Genomic DNA, 21488 nt, shown 5'->3' with positions numbered 1-21488 from the left:
GTTTCCGGACCCCCGACACAGTAGAAAATCTTACTGGGGGCCGTTGAGTGTGAAGCGTTTATTTATTTATAATGTTTAAACAATTTACTACAGAATGCATAAATTTATCGCAGAAAAGGCTTAAAGATTTTGTTGAATATTTATTAACACATACCCTACAAAAGCTTTGACTATATGGCATTAAGTAAAATCACTATAAAATTTTATACTCTCAAGCTTTTAATCTATTTAATCTTTCAATATCATAAATATGGGTCGCGAGAACCGCAAAAATAACATACAACGTTCACACTGTTTGAGAATGATCCACACACTCAAACCACGTTGCCGTACTGTGTATTTAAACGACGCTGTAATGATGTGGCCAAGCACTTTATCTTAGATATTTATGCAATCCAAAAAATTGTATGACTTATTGTATTCATGAATCTAAATTATTTAACGTTTGTACAAGATTTTTCTTACAGTTTGTCAAATTTTATTTTGTATATTATTAAAGTATTGTAACTATATATTATTTTGTAATGAGTAGCATATATCTCAAGGGTGGTAAGTTAAAAAAATCGTTTTTATGAGAAAAAATGAGTGATTTATCGCACTCTGTTGTTAGATTGTGTAGGAAACTTTTTTAATTACTTTATGTAAATGAATCTGCGTCATAGCAATTAAGATTCGAAAAATGTTAGAAGAGCATATAACACCAATGTTTTTTTTTATCTATTCGACAAAATAAGAGCAAAATTTTCCGAAACAAAAAAATTGTATTTAAGAAAAAATTTCAATTTGATTACACGTGTTAATTATCTGCACAGGTATAGTAGGAGCAGCACCGGATATATCCGGTTTTCTGGATGACAAAAAATCCGTCCTAGATAGAGATCCGGATATCAATCCGTACGACGACGTGCGACATTATGCATACGAGGGAGACGGCAACACTAGCGGATCTCTTTCATCGCTAGCTAGCTGTAAGTTTGATTTGTTTTTATAATCATAATACCGGTCCAAATAAAATAGAATTTTATAACGGGTACTAAAACTACGTTTTCTACATTATGTATGTTACATTAATGTTGGAATGTGGTCTATGCTAAATGAATTAACAGATTTTGACATGAAAGTATTATGTGTTATTAATGTGAGTGACATGGAGATAGACAAGAGTTGAGACTATGTATGTTTTTTGGGTCCATACTACAGACCAGTTTAGGTTCATCATTAAGGATGTTTTAACTATACCCTACACGTGCTTGATTATAATTGGTAGATACATAATCAGAATTTTTGTTTACCGAAAAGGTTTCTAGGTGATATATTTATGTTCCCTTAAAAGAACACATATTTAATTAGGACCTGATTGTATCGTCATATTTGCTTTTTTCAAATACTACAAAGGTGGCCAACAAGCGTACCTAATTGTAAGTTGGTACCGTAGCTTATAGACGCCTGCAAGATCAGAAGCATCGCAAGTGCGTTGCCCGACCCTGCACCCTACCCTCCCCAGGAGCTCTGGACACTACTCATACAACTCGATTGCACTATTACTTGACTGTGATCTTTTGTATGGAGAGGTTTTCTAGTCGAGCTGCTCAAGAATTTGAGCAGGAAATAGAATATATTTCATGTTAAGTCGTTCAAGTTCAATAACCTAGATAAAATATAAACTAGTTCCATTTTCGGTGTTTAATAAACGTAATATTCCCATAGGTACCGACGATGAGGATCTCAAATTCAACTACCTGTCCACATTCGGACCTCGTTTCCGCAAGCTTGCGGATATGTACGGAGATTCGGATGATGAGAGACCACCGCACGAGGAGTCTTGGTGCTAGCGCCACGCCTGGCTAGTGTAGCCACCCTCCGCGCTAGTGTAGCCATCCATTGGCTACGATAAAAAGGCTTGGCGAGACCAAGTAAGACCAAGCTCATGATGCCTTATTTCTATTCCGTATCGAATCGAGTGATGTATCGCGAACCCACCGGACTTTTAAATTTCGAGCCTGTGATAATAACGCGATGGTTTGTCCAAAAAAAAATTTAACGGTTGAGTATCAGATTGCCAATCTTGAATCCAAAATGTGTTTATATATCGACGATGATTTTAGTTGATTTGTTTTAAACTCTGAGACTTGATATATATTTTACGTTTTATTTTCGGATTTGGAAATTTGAATGTACGCTTTAAAATATATCCCTTCTGACTTAGTGAATATGGTTGAGAGAACGCGTGTGATTAGGATTTGCGGTATCGTTCTAAAGAATGAGTGATCAAAAAAATTGTAACTTGTAATATATATGTAATGACAAATTGGAAAGAATTAAAATGTTAATGTTTTAAGAAATGACTGATTTGTAACATTATTTGGGCATCGTTGTAGATACGCCTAAATTATTTCTTGTATGTAATTTTATATATAAGCATAAGATCGAAAATGTATGTATGATCCCGTTACTTAAGGTTTGTTCACACTATATGTACCTAATATAATTTTTTTATAATTATTTTTGTATGATTGTAAATTATTGTGACAAAACGGATTAAGGTTCTATAATACTAGTATTATAATTGGCAGCATTTATGTGAGTAAGAACTTTTTTGTATTTTGAGATTAAGTGCCATTATATTCATTATGTAATTTTAAGTTTGCGTATCCAAAAGAAACATCTTATGTGTACTCCTCACATTCTAGTCACTTTGGCTTGAATTATTAAGAAAAATAACATCAGAAAAATTAATAAAATTATTTCTTTATTGTACGTAGTCGCTAAAGTGAATAGACATCAGTGCCCGCCCATGTAATTTCTATTGAATTTATGCTATAATTATTACATTGTTAAGTAATATTAAGTTTTTTTTTACAATTTTTTTAACGTATTTTTATTTTTGTATTTTTGCAAAAAAATGTTACATACATAAAGCTCATTTTGTAAGGCGTCGATTTCTAAAAAGAATGTAGTTAATAAAGAAACAATATGAAAAAACAACTTTAGTTTTGTATTTAAATTCTTTAAGCGCCTGTTAAAAGTTAAGGAAATTAGTTCTACCGTTTACAGAATGAAAAATAAAAACACTATCTAATTTAAGGCAGATATCTATTATTTTGCATAGCTATTTTTTCATACATTCGAAATTTAAAACATTTAAAAAGATACTAATTTCATCACAAGGATTTGAATTTTACAGATGTTCCGTATATAATAGGCCTAAATGTAAATATGTAAAATATATGTATTACATAATTTACACCTAACATGTATGTTAAAGTAACTTTTATATGCTAAAAATAAATATACAAGGTGTCTTATAATTATGCATATCAACGAATCGTAAGGAATACATCATCTTAATTCATCTGTCTAGTAATGTTTGTTACTGATATAACTTATAAATACCTAATACATAGTATAATCATCTATAATATAACAGTAATTGATGCATCTTTAAGTAATTTTATCAAATTATATAAGGATAAAAGTCTTATATTTGTTTTATCACTATTTAGCATAAAGTGGGTAGAAGACTGCATACTAATTTGTAGCTACCTTCATTTAACTCACACATCTTAAATCATTTGTATATCGACGTTGTTCTTTAAAAAGCCTTATTTAAGTAATATTTCGTCATTCAAACTTTGGAAATATATTTATCTCGTTTTCTTTCAGCAAAAACCGATTATTTTTCTTCAGTCTTTTTCATAAAAACCTATAATACCCGAGAAAATTATAAGCTGCAAACCCTAATTTTATTAATAATAACCCTTTAATAACAAAGTTTTAATTTAAAGACTTGAAGACAAATTTTTAGACACGACTTAAAAACAACTTTTGATTTTTAAAATAAAATTCCACTTTAGAGCACAAATTATTGCCAGCAGAGAAATTCATTATGATTTTTTTATTATTTTATTATTTAGGAATTATTTCTAAGAAAATCAATAACTTATCTAAATCTATAAACTCTTGTTTTTTTATCACGTAGCGAAAATTAAAAAAAAAACAATCGTCATTTATATTTATAATTTTTAAATTATAACGTTACTTCTACACTTAGATATCTATTTTCACAATTTCAACTAGGTCTGTCGAGTGATATGCCCAAAGCTATTCCATGAGATCTAGGCCGAGACTTATGTAGAGAAACACCATCAATCTTTTTGATTTATTACACTGTATGAACCTCTTATGTAGGTATTACATTATATAGGTGTAGTTAGTTTAATTTTAGGCTCGTAATCTTAGGACCCATGAGCTTAAACGGTTTTACCCTGCAACAAAACTATATGTAGTAACTTTTAGCCAGTGATTTCATATGTATTTTTATAAAAAAATAATTTATAGTCATATTATACCTTGAAATAAAAATATTCTGGAAAGGAATATCCTTTATTTTCTATTGTATATTTTAATTTCTCGTTTTATATGTAAAATAATAACTATGAAAATAGAGAAATAAACTCTTAAAATTTCAATATGAGTAATTTTATTTTAAATGTGATTTATACTCAATATGAATCAATATTCAAAATTTTGAATCCTAATTAGCATTAGGACAGTATAAATACCAGAATTCGAAGCGTCGCGAAACTGTCGTCAGACTTTTTATATGGTTATCCTCGTTTAAGCTAACATTTAATTTCGATTTAACCCAACCCTAAATATTTTTTTTTTAATTATAAGTTCATAAACGACTGTTACGTTTTATATTATACAATAAATGAACACTCAATTTCATATAAACATAGCAAAATGACTCGTCTTAATGATTTTTGAAATTTTGTTATTTCGATATAATATCTTTGACTCATAGACGACTTATTATCTTGTTATTTTTTATATCTACAATGGCCTACATCTAAGGTCTAATAATAAGTTTAGTACATTGTTCATATGTTAATTGACCCACAAATTGAATAATAATGTACACTCGTACATCCATAACCATAAAATTTAAGTGGTAAATTATAAACAATTATGAACAATAATTTAGCTGTCTGTAAATATTTAATAAAAAAGAAAACACACGGAAACAGCAGGTTCACATAGATTATTTAATTTAATAAAAAAATATCTTAGGAAAAGATTGTTTCTGTATATTGTTTAATCTTTTGCTTAATTTAGTTTTTGTACCCGATATTTTGCGTACAAATAGCTTAAGATTAGACTTAATTATACAACAGATGTTCGATGAAACGTTTAATATAAGTTTAAATAATATAAGAAATTATAATTCCTACATTCCAGTTAATGAAATTTTTATAATATAACTGTTAATGTATTTTATTGATAGCGTTATTGGATCAATTATTCGTACTTAGTTTTTGGTGGTGAACATTTTATCTTAAATATGTTCTACTAGATCGAAATGATCACCATCAAATAATAAAAAAAATACACTGCCATTAATAACTTATCGGTAATGAAGCCGTTTTAAATATTTATTACCTTGTAGTTTTTTTTTTCTGAGACATTTCCGTTAAGTTGAGAGAGTGAGGAGGATGATAAGTTTTTGAATGTTGTTAGTTATTAAGTAAAGTACCTACGTGTGTTTCTAAATAAATAAGTAATCTGTGGTGTTGTGTGTTGCTCTGATGTCTATGAAACCTATACCTAACTAAATTGTCGCATTAATTTGTGTATAATTAGTGACAATTTTGATATGGTCTTAACTTCTAATCACATTGGGGTTTATATCAAATTGAGGGTAGGCACAAATTTCATTTAACCAAATAACAATTCCTTTTTCACTTTTAATTCTTAGTTCAAATATTTCTGTGAACGAATAATTTTTCAATGTTTACACGAAATCATTTTAGTTTTAGAGAATGTGTGATTAGAAGAAGTAAGACTATAGTGTATATTCAAACATTTAAAGTTTGTATAAGGTAAGAATATTTATGTAAGAGCGGGACAAGTATATTTAAGTGGTCTAATGATAGACAAAGAAAGAGGAGTCCGACTGAAAGATTGTCATATTAATTATGTAAGTAGGACATAAGGACGTATAATTTTTAAATTGTTTATATAGATAAAATATTCAATTCATTCAAATAAAGCGATGAAATTGATAAGATGTACTATTTTTACCCCCAAGCCCTTTTACATTTTAGCATCTAAAACAAGTTCCTTAGCTGTATAATAAACATACCATACTATCTATCTATATATCTATCTTTCATACCATAAAGCATACATTATTCCAACGATATTACTCATGCAACAGGTAGCACTAATATAGGTCATATTCACTACAATAAAATTTGGCTCTTTTCGAAAACTGATGTACTAATAACATCATCAAACTTCTACAATCTCTCTTTTCCCATCTGGGGATTTTTCATACAGGGGTGAATACATACAATAAATTGTACCAGTTCTAATTATTATTTATTAAGTCTGCCATCAAAAAAAAATTTCGCTTGTATCGCCAGGAGCACCAGAAGTGTGTTGCTGATCTTACGCCTGATGTTAGCCCGGCGTATTTCCAACAGTACCTTAATCTGTAATAACGTACCTACCTAACGTAATATCGTAGATTACTGTAAATACTGGCCTATCGCTCCTTTTATTCAATATCGATCAAGAGACGAATTTTTAAACATGGAAGAACAGTAACTCAAAAAATATCGTAGATAATACATTTATGAAATGTGACCTATTTTTAGTTATCGTTTGCTTTTATAAGTAGTTTGTGTAAAGGTCAAAACAATTTTAAATGTCATTCATTATGTCGTTCATCGGCTTCATTATAATTTTTTTTATGTACAAACGAATTATTATACTATTCAAAACAAGTATATTACCTGTAATTGCAATGTACGAATCTAATTAATTATTTTAGAACAACTCGAGCGTCACTCGACAAGAGTTGCGATTGTTATCTTGAAAAACGTAAATTACTTCGTCATTCTTTTCCTTCCGTGTAATACGTTATGTAAAATTGATTACCTCCCTTGTATAAAGGGGCAAAAAAGAGCGCATCCCTTATCGCTTACTCGCGAATTTCTTAAATATTTCAACTGAAATATGCACTTGACTATGATTGGCAAATATAAAATCACGTATATTTCTGATGTATTATTTTTGTTTAGGATTTTATTAGGATTAGTAATTGTTATTACGAAAGCCGCTATGGTGTAATGGTGCGAGTAGTCGCCTAGAACTCTAGCGGTTTTGCGGGTTCGATTTCCACTCGAGATGACTATTTATATTTGTACAAATATTTCTTTCCGGTTTGGATGTCTGTCCTTGTGGGTCTCCCCACCGTGCCTCGGAGAGCACGTTAAGCTTTCGGTTCCGGTTACTATCATGTATACCTGATAGCGATCGTTATTCATAGCAAGAGGAACCTGCCAACCCGCAATGGAGCCACGGTGAATTACCCTACAATCCTTCTCCTACATGAAGAAAGAGGCCTATGCCCAACTGTGGGATGTTAAAGGCTAAATGCAATTGTTATTAATTGTAAATGTTTTTTTAAACGATTTCTTATCTGACAGGATGAATGATTTAATAAAATATGTTTTATTATAACATGATTTAATACTTAGTGGATAAATTAAACATTTCGATGTTTTTAACATTATTTTGTAGAATTTGAAATGATGAAATGTGTTCATTTTTATCCGCTAGTCTCTAGAGGAAAAGAGAGGTGGATTAATTTCCAATCCCTCTCTTGCTAAAAAAGGCCTGTGCGTAGCAATGGAACATTTATTTTCTCGTCTTAGTTCAGCTTGGTTAACAAAATTGTGTATATGTACAAAAACTAAAACTTATTTTCTAATATATTATCTGAATAGTAATCTTAACATTTTTGAATATCATATCAAAAATTGACCGCTCCAGCGGGGATCGAACCTGCGTCTCCGACTGACCGTGTCGGCGCTCTAGCCAATTAAGCGATATACCCGCTAGATCCGATGATGATGATTTTATTTTCGGTTTAAGCGAACCGTTCGCTATGATATTCAAAAATGTTTTGAATTCCTAATGTGTGGGTAACACAAAAATAAAAAATCGTACATAGTAATCTTAAGATCGGAAATCCTCTTGAAAATTATCGTTAACTTGACATAAGCTTAATAATACTTGTGCACTTTACATGCCCGATAGTAGATATACGTTTGCGTGGGTGTTTTTTTATGCAGAGTGTATTTCGTGCTTCTATGTATGTGTATGTGTACGTCGTATGCCTGTGACTGAATACAAAAAAAGAAATAAATCACAGAATTGTTCATAGAAATGTAAATAACTCATAAAATTCTCGTTAACTCTTCCAGTTCGTTTCTCTATTAAGATTGAAAAGTTAGATTACGTTACGTAAGTCTTATGGAAAGCACGTTACATCAGTGTGGGTAAAAAGGCAGTGCAAACAAACAACTAAAATTAAACTGAATTGCTTTCTAGCTCCTTCAAAGTTAGACTGTTGCGACCTGTGATATAAAGTGACCGTTATTTGAATACTATTATGTCATACTAGCTGACCCGGCGAACTTCGTATCGCCTAACACAAACTTTATCGTATGGTATTAAAGTTCAAATTGACTCTTAAGTATTATCACAAATCTTTTGTATGGGAGTATAGAAAAGTGTTGTTTTTAGACTTTTTCAGGAAATTTAAATTTTTTTTTTTTAGAATTTTTCTCTCCGTAAGAACCATCCTCCTACTTCAAGGAATATTTAAAAAAAAGAATTAGCGAAATCGGTCCAACCGTTCTCGAGTTTTGCGCTTAGCAACACATTCAGCGATTCATTTTTATATTATAGATATTGGATTCCTTAACCATTTTACCGATTTGGTATTGAATAAAAATAAATACTCAATAAATATAACAATATAAAATAAGAAAACATTTAAAATATTAAAAAATAATATTAATTAATTATAAATATTCTTCATTACACCACTCCATGAACGATTTATCTCATTTTGTAAATTCTAAAATAAATAAGTACAATAAAAACATAACCTAGAAACCGGTTTGACACATCAAATATGTCGCATCGGATACAAGCTGCGACAAACTGCCAAATGACGCAAGGTGTTGCCATGCCGTAAGATTCTTGCCACAATGTGCGACATTTTTTATGCGACATAGCCGCATGCCACAATGACGCACATTGTTGCCTCCGCGTAAAACAGGCTTTATAAATTTATACTGAGGTATTATTTAGTGGCATTAATTTTCTTAAACCCTAATAGTTAATGGATTCCGATGATTGCTATCGAAATTACAGTTTAAAAAGTTTTAGTCTTCATATTTAACAGTAGTCACTAGTAAATAAAGTATTGAAAAAGAATATATTTAACGTTTATTCGTCGCGTTCTGGAATCTTCATGGAAGAAAAGTGGGTCAAGGTTTATTGTAAAGTTGAGTCATTTTCAGAATCACTAAACAGCACAAGTGAAACAAATAAAAAGAACACAATGAAAACGATATAAAAATGATTTTCTCGATATTTTCATATATTCAATTAGAATTTTCTTAATAAGGAACTTACTGTATTATGTACTAACTACTACTACACAAACAGAAAAATTATATAGTGTACAAACACATCATGCGCGTTTACACGTGCGTGGAATCGATACTGTTTGTTTGTTGCCTTCGAGCAAAAGTCGATATTTACTGGTCTTCCTTAATAAACATATTTACTAACGTTTATATAAAATATATTTTTTTATGATAGACGTACAATATACATAGGGCCTATGTCTCCGGTTGTGGATTAAGTCTATCCTGCAAATAATTTTCGAATAGACTTTCACAGTAGGGAGATGTCCCCCCCCCCCCTAGGACTTGTTTCTACTTAATTAATAAACTACAAATTTTAGACACATTTGTGTATAGAAATATTTCATAAGTATAGAGGAATTCGATGGTAAAAAAAGAATAATTTATCAAACAGTTTTATTTGTCGGATACCGTTATTCACAACCGGTGAAATAGGTTCATAATCTAGTAAATCTCGCAATTAAATTTTAGCTTGACAGATATTTATTTTGTTCTGCACAATATCAATACCAATTCAGTCTTTTTATTCTTAGGTACACTTTATTACATTATGCTTTCTTCAAAAACCGTCTATTTTAATTTTATACTTTGCCTAATAACCTAGGGATTTCTGTACTAAACTTAAAAATTCCAGGCAAAGTAGGAAAAATATAAGTTATTACATACATTCTCTAGGCATTACAAAGAACGACAAATGTTTAAAAGGTAGTGTGTAGTAGCGCTTTAATCCTAAGATGGCGGAGACTATGGTGAATGAACATGTTGTAACATGTTTCGCCATGCGCGACTTTGTTTAACATTTTTTTTGTCTAAAGCATTTGTATATCAAGTACTTACAGAAAAGAGGGTTGCTGTTTTTGCGCTAAAGGAGGCCAATTGTTGAGACTTTTAGGACTGATTAGCTTAATCTTGGTGCTTTAGCTGTTTCGCTTACATGAGTCGCATTTAATATACGAAGAAATTAAAATATATAAGCTACAGTTATGATAAGCTTAACCTAAATGGATTTAGCACTTTTAGTGATAAGCTTATTCGTAGAAAAAGAGGATTTTTCATAAAATTTAAAAATCATAGATTTTATAATTTATAAGACCACTCAGAATCGTGTTTTTATTAACATCAATTTTATTGTCATGTACTTAAAATTTTAAAAAAAAATTATAAATTTGAGTTGATAAATAATAATAAAAAATTAAATAACGATTGAAAATTTAAACGAGATGAACAAAAATATATATGGGGAAAATATAAAATAAAATATAAATATATGGGGAGATTGTTAACTAGTATAAGAACGGAATGACAACTCGAGTGAAACACATTAAAAACTAATAAAAATTTAATTTAGAGTTAATTAGACACTTGAGTCATCCAATAATACTGCGATGTTTACCATCAAAGCCAAAAGATAATTTTTTATATCACACGGCTCATCGTGCTTATATTGAAATTATTCAATCGTTTAGTGATTCGATGCTCGATTTCAAGCAATGATGCGTAAAAACTGGCGCACTTGAGCAAGCGGGATTTGAGCTGGCGACCCGCCAATACATTTTCTGTGAAATAGGTAAATGGATTCTTTCCGCGCTCGCTGACAATACGGAAGCTGAGTTTCGTTTTGCTTGTTTAGTGATGTTGAATGCTGATGCGTTTGAGGTTTTTAATTCTAGAGAATTTAAAAGGGACTAGCTGAAACGGCAAACTACGTGAAAATATTATTATTTATCGTGAATATGTTGAATTTATTAAAAAAACCCATATATTTTTTTCTTTAATTCACCTTTTTCTGACAATTCTGACACAACAAAGAAAGGGATTCAGAAACATTTCAGCATTTTTTTTTTAAATTTCGATATTATGTTTTACATTTAACGGATCCGTCCAGTGTTAGATTTACATTTAGTTGTAACTTAACAATAAATCGTTTAAGTTTTAGGTTACCTGAAATAAGCGCAAAGTTAAAACTAACTTTCGTTGTTATATAAGATACTATAAAAATATTTTTTTAAAGTTAATTTTAAAAAACGTTACATAGAGAAAAGGTAACGAAATATGTAATTACGGAGAAATCTCTCACTTTAAAAGTGACAATTAATCGATCAGACTTTGGCTGAGAAAGCGAATTACTTGATTTTTCCTAAAACTTAGGAATTTATTTTCTGCAGTTTACCTCTTAGAAACAATTACTATGGTTTTTAAAAAATTAAAATTTTTTTAAAAATTAAAATGTTCTTTTAAATTATGCATCTTCATTAATTAAAGTAGATAATTAAAAATTGTGCAACATCACTCCACAAGTTCGCGCTAAAAATGGCGCGCTGGGCAGGCGGGTTGGTGACCGCAGGGCTGGCTTTGTCGCGCCTAAGACGCTGCTGCCTGTCTTCGGCCTGTATATTTCAAAGCCAACAGTTGGGTGATTATCCCACCATCGGTCGGCTTTATAAGTTCCAATGTGGTAGTGGAACTGTTTTATCCCTTAGTCGCCTCTTACGACACCCACGGGAGAGAACGGGAGAGAGGGCGGCTATATTCTTTAATGCCGTAACCACATAGCACTAAAAACTGTTATCTAGAAGATAATACTTAACTCATGAATTATAATACAATTAATAATTAAGTGCGATTGAGCTAAATATCTATTCGATTTCGCCTTGCGGCTTGCGTCTTTATCTAGTAGTTTTTTTTTTGTCGTACCCATTTATTACGAATATATATTTAATTAAGTTCCTGGTTTTATTGTTAATAGCTAGTTACATATCGCCCTAGTTTCAAATAAAAATTTCATTTTTGTATGCGTCTGCAAGCTGCAGCATATTTAACATAAATCACTATAATGTAATTACTGTTTTACCATTAAAAGCCTCAAACCCATAACGTGTTTCAAATTCAAAAATTAAACCAAGTATAATTTAGTACTTTTTTTATTAGAATCGCAGCCTGTGATTATGAAAATGTGTGTAGTTTACGCAAAACATTTCGATTGCTGAAAATAAACAAGTTGTTCGCGTGTAAAAGCCTTAATTGTGATTAATACAGTGGCGCCTTGAAGAATTGCTTTCGAGAAATAACGTATTTCTACAAAATTAGATGTGATTGTTCCTTCTTGTACAATACAAGTAATATGGGCGGCAATTTGTGACATGTACATGTGTATACATGTACAAAGGTCACTAATGAGTTCGAGCTTTTGATTTCCTCGATATTGTCAGATATTAACATACAGTACATACTATGGAATATTTGTTTAGTTTATCTGTAAATATTGATATTTAAATAATAGGTCAGTCACAAAATGCTAACAAACTTAGAATAAGCTTGCGGAGATAATAAATAAGATTGTACTTTCAATTTTCTGTTTCCATAAAGTAAACGTTTCCTTTCAAGAGAAATATAATTTCACAATAACATTACAATTACGCAAACGATGTTACTATTGCTTAAAAAAATTAAGTTCAAAAATAAATAAATTTAAGTTTATTTGAACGAATTTATAGATAAATTAACCAAAATGTATTTAATAATGTTAGCTTAATGCTAAATAATTCAGGACATAAAAGATCAACCGATGTTACTATTGCTTAAAAAATTAAGTTTAAAAATAAATAAATTTAAGTTCATTTGAACGAATTTATAGATAAATTAAAAAAAATGTATTGAATAATGTTAGCTTCATCATCATCATTACAGCCTATCACAGTCCACTGCTGGACATAGGCCTCCATAAGTTTACGCCAAAAATAGCGTGAACTCATGTGTTTTGCCCATAGTCACCACGCTGGGCAGGCGGGTTGGTGACCGCAGTGCTGGCTTTGTCGCACCGAAGACGCTGCTGCCCGTCCTCGGCCTGTGTATTTCAAAGCTAGCAGTTGGATGGTTATCCCGCCACCGGTCGGCTTTTTAAGTTCCAATGTGGTAGTGGAACTGTGTTATCCCTTAGTCGCCTCTTACGACACCCACGGGAAGAGAGGGGGTGGCTAAATTCTTTAGTACCGTAGCCACACAGTACAATGTACATGTACATGTTAGCTTAATGCTAAATAATTCAGGGCATAAAAGATAAAAAATATAAATTTTGGAGGTGCTGGGATTTGAACCCAGGACTTTCAGCATGCGAAGCAGACACTCTACCACTGAGTTACACCCCCTCTTATAATTAATCTGTAAATTTAGGATACTATAAACAGCTCAATGGTTAAAATAAAATAGGCATAAATAAATAAATACCTTTAAGTACACACACTATCGTATGTCTCTAAGGTAAACGCCATTGGTCTGTGTTATAGGTAGTATAAATACTGCACATAAATAAAAACAATTCTCTCACAAACCCTGGAGCAGAAAACAGACACTGAGATGATTTCATAAATACTCCGTGTTAAGTACAAAAAGTATGTAAGATATCTCTACGATACAATCAATAACAGCAGCAATTACCACGACTTAAAACACTAAATTTCTCTCAAATAATTTCTTTTTATGAAGACGAAATATAATACAACGGCTTTTTTTTCTCGCGTGCTTTTTAAATACATGATATATTTCTAAGCAAGGTATTTATAAATATATATACTTGTTTGAAGTTACACTTACGTACGCACACCGTCAAAAAAAACTGACACCTTGAAGTTAGCTAGTCAACGAAGAAGAGGTGTGCTCATTTGGCACTATTGAAAGCCATTTTAAGAAGAAGAAGAAGAAGTTAGCAACGTGAAGTTAGCTAGCCAATGACGCATAAAAAGTGTGTGTATACATAAGTACACACACACACACACTTTCTTATGTAATTTTTTTCGGTATGCTACGCTGATAACCCGTATATTAACATTCAAACAATATTTATTATACCATTTTAGGTTTAAATTTATTGTATTTTATCGTGAATGAAAAATTAAAGTGCGTATGGCTGTCTAATGATTTTTTACAAATCTGAAACGTTTTTCGAAACTTGAGCCCGCAAGATAAATAAAATGTTCAGTGAAATATTGCATTATAGACGTTGACTTACAACTCTAGCACACCATGTAAAACTGCAGCTAAAGTGGGTACATCAAAAAATTTATGATACTTTACAAAACAATTATTAACGTTTTTATTTATTCATTTTCTAATAGCGTGAATTTGCCTATAACTGATAAATTTTACTACTTTAAAAAATGTGTGAATTTACAAGGTTTTTCAGGGACTGTTTTTAAAAACTTTTTTTTTTATTTTTTCGAATTTTAACACCTATCTAGTGTGTATCTAGTATACATATTTAAGTTTTGGCATCGCTGAACTATTGTGTAATAACGCTCTAATATAACTATAAACTTTTACGCATTCATTTTTACACTTTTAACTTTTTCTTTTACATTTTGCACGCCTGCTAAGAGGCTGTGCTTTATTTTCACAAAATGAAAAATACGAGAAGCGTTAACTCTTAAGCCTCTATATTTTCTATTTAAAAAAATGTACAGACTACACATCAAGCTATAAATTAAATATCATTGGAAGTCTTTTTTGAGTACTATTATAATAAAAATAATAATCGATTCAATAAATATTATGTTGGACGTCTACATTTTGGATGTACGAATGACAGCAAAATAATGTGCCACCACCCACTTGGCGAACTAAGCTGTTTTTTTATGATATCAGGCAACTATTGACTAGAAAGCCTATTGAATATGAAGGCTGCAAAATTCTTCAATTTTTCACAATAAATGTCTTTAATTTCTACCATAATAAAATAATGAATCAGAGCCATTTGTGATTATCTACAAGAACCAAATCAACTTATCGAACTTATGATCGTTTTACGGTCGATCATTAGTTTCTAAACAAGATAGCAGGGCGTGGAGGCGTGCACTTTTATATTTTCCAAATCATCATTATCATCATCATCATTTCAGCCCATTACAGTCCACTGCTAGACATAGGTCTCGACAAGTTCGTGCCAAAAAATGCCGTAAACTCATGTGTTTTGCCCATAGTCCGATTTTGCACACCTACAAACCTCTGCTCTTGTACGTACTAACGTTGGCTGGTAGAGAATGCTTTTAGCATTAATCCCGCCTTTTGTACAATTCTTTAATGTATTGTAAAAGTATGTATTGTAAATAGTCACCACGCTGGGCAGGCTGGCAAGGAATTTTCCAAATATTTCTTCTTTATATGATAAATGTGTTGCCCAGAATTGGGACATTCACAAATCATTACAGTAGTACCTACAGTATAGTTTTTCTAAAATTAACAATAACAAAATCATCTGCTTTCAACAAGCAAAACGAAATTAGACGTTCATTAAAAATTGTAACAATGCTACGCATATACAAAGCAAAGCCCTCGAACATGGGTAGTTATAGTTGGAGTCACTTGTAGTCAGGTCGAGCAAAATATTTTAACGAGCGATGGTTGTCAATATCCGGATTAATAATCCGCGTGCACGCTCTCTTGGACGCCAACAGGTCCTTGTTTCGTACTCTGTAGATCATTCCAGCTGTTGGTCAAATAAGTGTCATCAATACCTATTATCAACTTTATGCCATCAAGATAAGAATTAAAATTGAATGTTTTTTGTTATATTTTGTCGTGTAGAACGATGAAATAAAAATGTTAATAGATATGTAAGTGCTGTGTTTGTTTCGAATTCGGAAAGTGTTATGAACGTTTTGGTCAGGAATAAATGATATAATTATTGTATATATTGTAGATTCGTGTACATATTTACAACAAAAAAAGAATGATTTGGTAATGTTAAGAAGTTATGAACAAACTAATTATTAATACAGTTAAATTAAAAAAAACTTCTACTACGACTACGATTGTTTACAAAAATGTTTTATTATTGGATGTACAAATTAATGCGCTCGGTAAAAATATGGTAATTTGAAAATAATGCAAATTAACTAGGGCAACACCAGGCAAGATAAGAAGAGAAGGGGTAGTTAAGGTTTTGAAGCTCCAGAAATCATAGGGGTTCATTGTTTCATAATCGTATTTATTCTTAATCATGCTTGTAGTTATCAATATTACATATTAAATTTAAATCAGGAACACAGAACCATAGCATTATTAATAATATAACAAAATGTAGAATACGACATATCACCCCATCATGCCCGATAGGTCGAGTAAGACGGAGTGGGCCTAATGGGCAAGATGGGGTATAGCCATTCTCTTGACCATTCAGGAGTACAGAACTTACACATGAATGTTGCTTCGGCATCATCATCACCTACCCCTGCACAACCATAATGTGACCATTTACCACAACCAGAACAAACAATCCAATCCTTTCTTGGGGTCAAAATATAGCCCTGTACATTATAGTCATGGAGTGTTTTCGGTTTCAACATCACTCTCTTTAGAAGAAGATTGTCTAATACGTTTCTCTGGATTAAATTTCTTTGTAGCTTTAGTCTTGAAATAGTTTTTATTTCTCTTCCTTCTGTTTTTACTTCTTTTTTTCTATCTGATTTCCTTATTTTTGCTTTTTTAACTTTTCTGTCACATTTTTTTTAATAAATTCTCGTAATTTAATTCTAATAACTTCTGTTTATAGGGCGAAGAGGCTATCAGGTATTTATTATAGCAGTTTTACCGCGTCTTTTGGTCACTCTTAATGTCTTCTTAGTCACTGGAAGAGGCATTAGTTGCTTTGGGCTGACCAAGGTGAAGTTACTTTTATCTTGCACTAAATTAGGTCAATAAGAACATCTAGGGGAATGACTTAAATTTAAATCTGTGCTAACTTCGGTTGTATTAGTTGTCACAACTGTTGAAGTAGCAGGATCTGTAACAATAACTGAAGTGCTCGTTGCTGTTATTGTAAGAGGCGCTGCCACTGTATCTACAGTTAAAAAAACCTGCTTTCCATGCCTAATAAATAATCCATCATCAGCTCATACTCTTCTTTTTGCGAGAATACTACGGTACCCAAAGGTACCTTTACATTCTCCAGTTTATTTTCGTTTTCACGAGCTTTTTTACCTTCCGTTTCAATATGATTTGTGGGCCTAAGAAGGATTTTGTAGCCAACATATATCCTATTTCTCGCTTCAAAACAACTTCTATCTCCTTTTTCATTGCTTCCCTGACCATTTTTCTCTTTGTGAGTTTCTTTTATAATCATATATGACTTTTTTAGATATAAACCACCCAAAAACAATATATAAAAAATATGAATACTCAAAATCGTGTCAGGCAAGATGGGGTACCTGATAACCCGCCTTGTCCGTTGATCCGTTTTAAAATTATTATTCAAACAAAAAAAAAAATTGAATAATGTTTCATAAAAAAACAAGTTATTACCTGTTACTGCGGTGTACTGTAGATAGGATTTACCAAGGTGCGGCTTAAAATTTACCAAATACAAGTTTCATGCACTACGAAATGTATATATAAGAAATTTTAATACGAACAAACGAAATCTACTTTTCGACGATAACTAAAACAAATAACTAGCCGCAGTGTTAGTACTTGCGTGACTAAGAACTGTCATGGCGGCCAGTAGCGAGATGACAGAGCGAATGTGATTGATCCATTCAAATCACCTGAAAGGCCTGATGCCCCATCTTGCCCACCACCCCGTCTTGCCCAGTGTTCCCCTGACTAATCGCAATACTGTCTCATAAAACCTACTACTTTTCCCCATCTCTCAGTTAATTTTCGAATTCCATTCCTAAAAATATTTTTATCTTTTGACGCCATCCGGATTTTACCGTATTTTTATTTCAATTGTTCCGAAAGAATTGCCGTGTGGCTACGGCATTAAAGAATATAGCCACCCCCTCTCTTCTTGTGGGTGTCGTAAGAGACGACTAAGGGATAACACAGTTCCATTACCACCTTGGAACTTAAAAAGCCGACCGATGGTGGGATAACCATTCTTTTTTTTTATGTCACTAGGTCGGCAAACAAGCGTACGGCTCACCTGATGGTAAGCGATTACCGTAGCTTATAGACGCCTACAACACCAGAAGCATCGCAAGCGCGCTGCCGACCCAATCCCCCCCCCCCCCCCCCCAAGAGGTCTGGTCACCTTACTCACCAACAGGAACACGATACTGCTTGAAAACCGTATTATTTTGCTGTGATCTTCTGTAAGGTCGAGGTACTACCCCAGTCGGGCTGCTCCATATTTTGAGCAGGAAATTGCTGCTGTGCCCTACCAGCTCTACCGCTGGTTTTGAGATACACAGGCCGAAGACGGGCAGCAGCGTCTTCGGTGCGACAAAGCTATCCCTGCGGTCACCAATCTGCCTGCCCAGCGTGGTGACTAGTGAGTTCACGCTATTTTTGGCGTGAACTTTTGGAGGCCTATGTCCAGCAGTAGACTGTGATAGGCTGAAATGATGATGATTATGATGATGATGAAGTTCCGAAAGAAGTGAACTGTTGACCTACTAAATCATGCTTCATCCATTATTCCACACCACATAGAACGACCATCAATCCTAAACAGCCATGTCCGGAAACCAGCGTGAATGGTAAAAGGTCCCGCATACCCGCTATTTAGGTAATAATTTTTTACTAATGTCCTAACATGAGTCCGAATACTATCATTTAAGAAAATCTTGATCTGATGAGATTATCTTGTCTTTCGTCGTACAGTGGTCACTTTTCTCGACCCGGTTCAAGTATATCAATTACACTGGAATCACCAGGTTTTAGCAGATCATAACAAACAATACCGTTTTAGTCCCACCAGATGCACAACATTGTCCTCAAATCATGGATATTTGGTTTTGTACTAATACTGAGGTACATACTTTTTTTTCTGAAAATTGTCATAGACCGTCAACTTTTGATTTTTCATCACAATCACAAGCAAAAACAGTTTTTTTTTGCTTTTGAAGCAGTTATTCACATGTGACAAATCGCCTTCCTACGACTTTCAGCTTCAGTTTGTGCCACTACTAGTGATTATGCCAGTTTTACTTGTGTTTAAATCTGACTTTCATCGACTATTGTGTAATTGTCACGTAGAATGGAAAAGATACGAAGGAGATTGATTGATTCATTGGTACCTTCGAGACTAACCTCGGTAAAATTTTTAAGACCATAGGTATTTCTTATTAATTCCTTAACTTAAACAACACAAACATTTCATATAAAATTGTAATAAGAATGAAATTGCATCAATATTTATCTATACAGTATATTTCTATGGCCATCGAGATTTATTACTATTTATTAGGTCATTGTGAACCGCAAAATTATGAACTAACAGTGAAGCTTTATAAAATATTTGAATCGGATGAGGATGTTCGGATAAGGTTAGACATTATAAGATACAGAAGATTTAGTTATAACAAAACTTTGAGTTATAATAAATACGTGTTCGAAAGCTAGTCGTGAACGAAGTCTTATAAGTGGTGATCTTTTGAGTTATCCTTAATAATGCGTTGACCATTTTTTCGACTATCAAGTTAAAATGTTTCCTTTTTGATTTGTCTATGAAATTTAAAATAGGTTATTTTTTTATTGAGAATAAACAACCATGAAAAGGACATCTTATTTTAATCGATTATCAATACCGTTTACAATGTTAACTTTTCTATTGTAGATAAATAAAAAAGTTTTACCAGACCAAATTTCCCGAAAACTTTTTCGGCTGTTAGCCCGCGCCCCACGTTTGTACAATTTATAAATTCAGAAAACAATTTAGTAGGAACGTTAGTAAACTCGTTATGTTGCCAAATATAGTCCGTTTGTAATTCGATTTATACTTTTACTCTATGTGGTGTTGGATTGTGGCATTGTTAAATAACTACATATATTTAACTACTGAATGTGACATCAAATATAACTTGTTTAAGTATAGTAAATAATAAAATAAAATAAAATTATTCTTTATCATTGTGTATCGGCGCGAATGGAAATTTTAGTCAATTGAATGTTTTATTGTGTTAAATTTGTATTAATTAACATAATATTAGGATTATTTTGCTCGTGCATATTTAAAAAAAATGAAAAATTGTAAAATAATGACTAAAGATTATGTTTTAAAAATTACATCATCTTAATGATGACCCTATCTACGATGGCACACCTCTTACCGCGAACGGAAATTATTGAAAACTTTCTTCAGGAGTGCTGATGAAATTATTGCTATTTCACTACGGGTATTCTCCTTGAGCTGTTTCTTGGACTATTACTGTAGACTTTGTGATTGAGGTATCCCCACAAAAAAAAGTCAGGAGGCGTCAAATCTGGACTACAAGGGGATCATGGAATATGACCTCTTTTCGAAATCAGTCTGCCTGGGAACATCTGTTTCACAATCACCATGGAGTCATCTGAAGTTTGACTTGTAGCTCCGTCTTGTTGAAATCAAATCCCAGAATTTACTATTCATGAAGTTTCAAGTTCTGCGGCCAAAAAACCTTTCAACATCGCAACATAGCGTTCGGTATTAAAAGTAACATTTTGCCTCCACGCGTTTTCAAAGAGTAAAAGGACCAATTATTCATCTGCCCGAGATTGCAGCCAATAATTTCATTTTAGGATTATGAAGTGATTTCTGGTGTTTGGGTTTAAGATTATAACTGTCCCAGCAACGACAATTTTGAAGGTCTACGAACCTATTGATAGGGGAATGAATGGGTCTAATCAGAAAAACGGATATTGTCAAAATTGGAAAATCGATTAAGCTTTTCATTAGCAAATTATTTTTCTAAATTTAAAAATTTTAAGTCTCGTGTGTCTTTTAAACTGCAACTTGTATAGGTGCAATTTAAGATCCAAGTTTAAAATTCGTCGCAAACTTTGTCGCGATAAGTGTGGGACAGACGATCTCTTGCGATTAGACAATCGTGGATCTTCTCGTACTGACTGCATAACTCTCTCAATATTGTCTTCGGTCCTAGATGTTCTAGGATGATCTTTTGCTTATGGTTAAACGTTAAACCAGTTTATTCAAAACGCTTTACCCATATTTTAAATAAATTAGCACTCGGAGCTTCACTTAAGAAAAATTCAATTGACTACTTT

At 32.3% G+C, this 21488-nt stretch overlaps 1 protein-coding gene and 1 non-coding gene across 2 annotated transcripts in view; one reads left to right on the top strand and one right to left on the bottom strand.

The window, feature by feature from the left end:
- Positions 1–2985, top strand: part of LOC123664254 (DE-cadherin) — a 39029-nt gene extending 36044 nt beyond the window's left edge. Inside the window, exons 24-25 of the mRNA XM_045598849.1 lie at positions 813–968; positions 1708–2985. Coding sequence (XP_045454805.1) covers positions 813–968; positions 1708–1832 — 281 coding nt within the window. The 3' untranslated portion in view covers positions 1833–2985. The remainder of the gene's footprint in view (positions 1–812; positions 969–1707) is intronic.
- A 10600-nt stretch (positions 2986–13585) lies between these two features.
- Positions 13586–13657, bottom strand: Trnaa-cgc. Its single transcript has one exon. It is a non-coding gene; the product is annotated as a tRNA-Ala (tRNA).
- Positions 13658–21488: the final 7831 nt, after the last annotated feature.

The sequence above is a fragment of the Melitaea cinxia genome, chromosome 21 (genome assembly GCF_905220565.1).
Source record: "Melitaea cinxia chromosome 21, ilMelCinx1.1, whole genome shotgun sequence".
NCBI lineage: Eukaryota > Metazoa > Arthropoda > Insecta > Lepidoptera > Nymphalidae > Melitaea > Melitaea cinxia.
The sequence above is the reverse complement of the archived record's forward strand: the minus strand, read 5'-3'. Positions and strand labels throughout refer to the sequence as shown.